General features: G+C 44.3%; 1 protein-coding gene across 4 annotated transcripts; it reads left to right on the top strand.

Moving 5' to 3' along the window:
* Positions 1-1,245: 1,245 nt before the first annotated feature.
* hoxb1b (homeobox B1b) lies at positions 1,246-3,085 on the top strand. Of its 4 annotated transcripts, none has more exons than XM_063221124.1 (2): positions 1,246-1,940; positions 2,087-3,085. In XM_063221124.1, exons 1-2 carry the CDS (start codon positions 1,316-1,318, stop codon positions 2,425-2,427), a joined length of 966 nt encoding a protein of 321 aa, XP_063077194.1. In that variant the 5' UTR covers positions 1,246-1,315; the 3' UTR covers positions 2,428-3,085. The 4 variants fall into 4 exon arrangements, with proteins under 4 accessions (XP_063077194.1, XP_063077193.1, XP_063077192.1 ...); XM_063221123.1 differs by having other exon boundaries at positions 2,081-3,085; XM_063221122.1 differs by having other exon boundaries at positions 1,246-1,952.
* The last annotated feature ends 3,518 nt before the right edge of the window (positions 3,086-6,603 follow it).

Genomic DNA, 6,603 nt, shown 5'->3' with positions numbered 1-6,603 from the left:
TTTATTTTGTAGAATGGGGCCCATAATAGTTCATCAAGGGGGCCCTTGTGTGCTGAGCAGGCGGAGTTTCTGAAGAAGCAGATGTCACTTGGCTTTTAAAGGCTAGATTGATCACGGCCATTATTTGACGATTTCAGCCCCGAAACCCATAGCCAAACAGTTGCTCCTATACGACCAACACGCAATTTCAGGCTGGATATTTTTAGGTTCTTGAATCATCATTGACCATGTCCTTTTTAGCAAATAAAGGAATGAAAAAAAGAGGGAAAAAAATAATATATATATAATTGTGTACCAAGATAAAATCAACATGCAACAACCAAGAAATAAATTAATACGAATAAGTGTGATTAGGGCAAATGGGTTCTCTAAGCAAAATGCAAACATTTAATAACAAGCTTCTTTTAAGACCATCCAAATCTCATTAATCCTCAGGCCTATACATTTTGAAATAGGCCTCTGTTATTGTTTTTTTGTCGAATTTAAGTTCAAAAGGAGTGTGCTGGAATTTTTAGGTAGCATTTATTGTATTTTAACTGCAGGCTAGACCAGGAATAACTGCAAAGTACTCATTATGGTAACCCTTTTGGTATAGTCTAGTGTCTCACCAAAGACATTGCACTAAAAACCAGACAATTTAGGATGAAAGGGTAAACTTTAAAAAACGATTCTCAGACCAATATTACGCGCCAGGTAATTATTTCCATATCCAATGTAGTTCATAGTTTGTGTTTTGTAGATGGCTAACTGGAGGTTGAGTAAAACATGCTACTTATTTTAACAGGCAAAGAAAAAAAAAACACGAATGCTCCATTCCGAGTGTCAACACCTTGTAAACTAGGCCATTGTTCTCGCGGCGCACTCTCTTGTCATTCATGGCCCTCCTCAAACTTTAGAAGTTTACCTGTAGGCCTAGCCCTAAAAACCTTGTGCTTGAAAACAGATGGGGTATTTTAATGTAAGTGGTGGTGGTGGTATTTCTATTACTGTAATGATTATTACCGTTAACCTCTCCAAAGTTATAATTATGTGACACATACATGTGCATATTAGATTGATGGACGTGTCTGACAGAAGTGTGTTGTTATGCAAATAGGAGGGGTTTGATAGACGACTGCAACGCCCTGGCAAACTTCTGTAGGTCTCACCCTATTGGTCCCTCGGCGCGTCACATGACGTGTCACTAAGGTGATATGAGCGTGGAAGCAACTTTTCAGCTTTGACATACGGCCCAGAGGTTGTAGGGCACGCAGGAACAACTATTAACGCGGACTTGATCTCTTACCATCAATTTCAGCCCTTAACCGGCACAAGGATGAATTCCTACCTTGACTATGCGATTTACAACCGCGGGACGAACGCCCTGAACTCCAGGGTTGGATGCCACCCCATGGAACAGCCGTGTGTGCCCTCTTTATCGCCAAGCTCATGCGCCACGGGTGAAAGTTACGGCACAGACGGACGGCTGGTCTTGGGCGCGAGCTCTGCTTCGCCACTACATCAGCACCAAGGCCCAAACTTTTCGCATCACCATCTCCAGCACGCGCCCCACCACGTGAACCTTGATCTTCAGGTTGTTTCTAATGGCAACACTGGCTATGGTGCGCAGGTGTGCCCCAGTGTGGAATACGGGCACCACCAGTACATGCTAAGCCAGGAACAGGAGCTGATTTTCCCCACATCTGGATTCTCTGTAACCGGCATGGGAGCTACTAATGTCGGCTCTTACGCGCAGGCATCCCCAGGGTCGATGCCCAGTGGCCAGTATCAGACTCCTCGTTGTGGCGAGCAAGATACGCCGCAGGGATACGCAGGCATTTACTCTAAATATTCACCCACTCAAAGCAATGACAGTGACCTGAATGGCAACTTGGACTCACAAACTCAGTTCGGGAAGACATTCGACTGGATGAAGGTGAAGAGAAATCCACCAAAAACAGGTACAGGTGCATGTAAGTTACTAATAAAACGACTTAACCTACGAATTGTGAATGGTCTTGGCGTGCTGATTGTGACTATTGCCATTGTATAAATATACTTTTGAGTTAGTTGGCTGACACTTTCACCTCTCTTCTTCCAGTTAAAGCCAGTGATTATGGCATTCACGGACAGCAGAACATCATCCGCACCAACTTCACCACCAAGCAGCTGACAGAACTGGAGAAGGAGTTCCACTTCAACAAGTACCTGACGAGGGCCCGCAGGGTCGAGGTGGCTGCCTCGCTGGATCTGAACGAAACGCAAGTGAAAATCTGGTTTCAGAACCGGAGGATGAAACAGAAGAAACGAGAGAAGGAGTGCAGGCCCTCTTCTGCAGCGGTTGTGAAACGAGGTTCCCTTAGCAGCGACACCGGAAACACTACGGATCATTCACTCACTTCCTCGCCGAGTGGGTCGCCCAGCTCGGACACACCAGTTCTGAGCTGAATGCTGGACATTTGAACTCTTGACTTCACTGAAATTGAACTGACTTGTGTCTTGTAGGACTCTGGCATGGGGTTCATAAGTCCAGAGGGGGCATAAACAGGGGCGTAAGCAGCACATTTTGGGCCCCATGTCATGTACAATCAGCTCCAATGGACCCCCCCTCCCCCCAGCCATATATTTTCATGAATCGGACTGTATGTGGGCCCCGTATATACACAGAGCCCTGGTGACTCAGTCACACTTTACCCCCCTGAACGACACCCCTGGTCATAAGTAAAAGTAGTATTCTTACAGTGTATCTACCTCATCAAACACTGTCCATTAAGTGATGTATTGTAAAGGTGCTGGTGCTGCAATTACAGAGAGAGTACTTCTACTTTATACACCTCGAAAGTGCACGTTTGTAAGATCCATTTTGGTGTCTTACATTGAAACTAATAGGAGGCTCCCATTGATACAGAGTACATCTTGCACCTTATGGTTGCCCATGGAACTTTGTGCTGCTGTCACTGGGTGGTTATCTGTCCACTGTTACACTGTCTGTGGAATGTTGCTACTGGTCGAGATGTAGGCTATGCAATGCTCAGTGAGAAAGTTTGCACTACATGCTGTTTTCAGGGTTTGCGTGTGTGTGTGTGTGTGTGTGTGTGTGTGTGTGTGTGTGTGTGTGTGTGTGTGTGTGTGTGTGTGTGTGTGTGTGTGTGTGTGTGTGTGTGTGTGTGTGTGTGTGTGTGTGTGTGTGTGTGTGTGTGTGTGTGTGTGTGTGTGTGTGTGTGTGTGATAGAGAGAGAGTGCAAATGTGTGTATGTGGATCATGTGAATGTAATGCAATCTACATGTAATCATACATGCCTAAGTTGTAAAATGAAAGTTATAAAATAAGAGCTTTGTAAATAAATGGTTTTATTATTTTTTAAAACAGTGCTTTCAGTCTTTTCATTCCTTTACCATATACTTTCAAAGCTATGCTGTTGTGACGGGACAACCAGGAAGTGGGGCAAATTCATGGACTCAATTTTCATTCAGAAAACTGTGTGTGTTGGGGTGGTGTGTGTGTGTGTGTGCGTGTGTGTGTGTTGGGGGGGGGGGGTGGTGGAGAAATGGGGACACTCATCAGGCGTAGAGTTGGGGTTGGAGTTGAAGTTGTAGCTACCCTCAGGAGTAAGTTGAAAAATCAAAGGCACCCTAAAAAGCTTTAATAACACGATTAGTGCAGGTTTGGTCAGTATTTCAATAAGTTTGTTTCAAAAAGTTTTTTCTGGAAGAGTGAATTGGATTTTTGAACACAACTCCTATGTTTCACACAAAGAGCATCTCCATATTAGAGACTATTTGGATTAACGGCGAAGACCTCCAAACCTCTGTACTTGCCTACAAAGGCAAAGTGTGGTAACTACACCAACATTGAAACAGAGAAAGATGCCTTCAAAGCTTTGGTTGGATGTTGCAGTTACTTACTGCAAATTGGACTTAGCAATATCTTTAAATCAGATCACATTTGGACCATAAGGGTTTGTCACACGATAAAGAAGGTGTAATGAAGACTAAACTCAATTTTGCTAAAATACATAATTAATGCACTTCTCCTTTGAGCTACACATCTCATTTGAATCCGCAGCTCTCCGGCCGCCACTCCACTCGGGCTCGGATGGGATGGAGTGACGTGACGCGTGGAATGTTGCAGTGCACTCTGGGTGGCTTCCTCTGACCTTTTCACCTCCGAAGAGCCCTGCAGGCTTTCTAAACATGTAAACACAGTCATGACAGGCCAGTCTCACACCGCCTGACTAGATTTACAACTCTGACTCTCCAGCTCTCTCTCTCTCTCTCTCTCTCTCTTCAAAGGTCTTTCTCCACCACACCACCTCTATTTCTCTCTTCACTTGCTTGATTTCTTGACTTCTTCATTGCTCTCTCTCTCTCTTTCTCTCTCATCAAAGGTCTTTCTCCACCACGCCACCATTTCTCTCTTCACTTGCTTGATTTCTTGACGTCTTTCTCTCTCATCCCCTTCTCCACCTCTATTTCTATCTCTCTACTTGCTTGATTTCTCTCTCTCTCTCTCTCTCTCTCTCTCTCTCTCTCTCTCTCTCTCTCTCTCTCTCTCTCTCTCTCTCTGTCTCCCCTCTATATCTCTCCTCTCCTATTTGGCTCTGTATCTCTCCTCTCCTCTCCATTCATCTTTCTTTCCTCCTCACTTTATCTCTCTGTGTCTCTGTCTCTTCCTACCTCTCTAAACAAACCTGTACATGATAAAAATATAACATTAACAATGTTGATTTTCACAAAGTCAATAATAATACAATTTAACAATAGTTATGTTATATAAAAGTGCACATGGTCCTGATGCGTCTATTAAAATCACCAATAAACATTTTTCCAATTAAGGTTTTTGATTGACTAATCAGTGTATGGGTTTAATAGATTGATAATGGCGTTGCTTCAGACTTGTAAAGAGAAGACCTCAGGCTTTGAAAACCCCTTCAAACAGTGCCCTGAAATGACTGTAGAAGGGAAAAAAAAAACTAAAAACACTAAATACTAAAAACACTTAAGTCCATCATTAGTGTTTTTTTTCCTGGTATCTTGTTGTGGCTTTGAAAAAAAGTTTGCAGGGGCTTGTCAACCCAGTTTCACCCTCACCCGAAACACACACACACACACACACACACACACACACACACACACACACACACACACACACACACACACACACACACACACACACACACACACACACACACACACACACACACACACACGGCTTGCTTGCTGGTCCCTCTCTTCTGATGGACTGCTTCAATATTTACCCAGGGTGTTGGGTTTGCTCACTTCTTGCCCCAACAGACCCTGCGCCGTCAGCACTCTGCCCCTACCTCTCCTCTCTCCTCTCATCTCCTCTCATCTCCTCTGCCCCTGCCTCTCCTCCTCTCCTCTCCTCTCTCCTCTGGCCAGGTTCACCCAGAGTTCACCCGGCCCCAAATTAATTCTCAAAAGCAGCACATCACTCCGCCAGGGGCGATGGAGGGGGGGCAGGGGTGAGTGGTAGGGGTGCTAAGGGGGGTGGCTTATTCGAGACAAAGGTCAGCTGTGGGTCCCTGTACTGCTGTTTTTTTAAGTACACTACATCCTAATTATTTAAAATGTGATGCATACCAACAGTGTTGCCAGATTGGGTGGGTACTTGGGATGGCCGTCTGCGGCTAAAAACGGGAAAAATTGGCCATTTGGTGTTTTTTTGTGCCCATAGAAATCAATGCAATTTGTTGGATTGGGTGGAATTTAGCGCATTTTGGTTGTTCAGACCCATCTGGCAACACTGCATACAAATGATGCATGTTTTTGCATACACCACCATACGTGCACCAGCATTAATGTAATCCTTCATTTGAAATTAATTGGTTGTTTATTACTCGGCAATTGTTATTTAGAGCACTTGTAGTATCTGCCATTTTGAACATTGAAATGTTTTGAGTTTTTAATTGATAATTGATTGGGCATAAATTGATGGAATCTTCATTAGTGTAGAGTCTTCATAGCACTTGAATCGCACGCAGGCACGAACGCACGCAGGCACGCACACACGCACACACACACACACACACACACACACACACACACACACACACACACACACACACACACACACACACACACACACACACACACACACACACACACCCCTAAAGCCTCTTTGCACAGCTGTATGGTCTGTCGCTGTATGGGACTTGTGGGAAAGCCAGCACCGTCATGGAGCAGCAGAATTGTTAGTGGCACCTTTATCACTGCCACTAACAAATGGCAAAAATTTACCAGCCACTGAACAGTTAATTATTATTACCTCCGCCAAGGAGGTTATGTTTTCGGTTGCGGTGGTTTGTGTGTCTGTTTGTTTGTCTGTATGTCAGTAGGATAACTGAAAAAGTTATGAACAGATTCTGATACTGATGGTGATCCCACCTTCCGCCTTGGCGGAGGATTGCACTCTCTGTGCAAGTGCTTCTAGTTATTTTATACAGTTAGTCAGAGACATTCAAATTGGATCAGTGTTTGGCTCATAGCTGGGGGTGGGAATACTTCAGTCACCGATGCAAACATATAATGGAGTATTAGTCATGGTTGTCAATAGATCTTAGGCAAGTTTTAGGCAACTTGACTTCTTTTTAGAGCACATTG

This window comes from Engraulis encrasicolus, chromosome 17 (assembly GCF_034702125.1).
Source record: "Engraulis encrasicolus isolate BLACKSEA-1 chromosome 17, IST_EnEncr_1.0, whole genome shotgun sequence".
NCBI lineage: Eukaryota > Metazoa > Chordata > Actinopteri > Clupeiformes > Engraulidae > Engraulis > Engraulis encrasicolus.
This window is presented reverse-complemented; position numbering and strand designations above follow the sequence as displayed.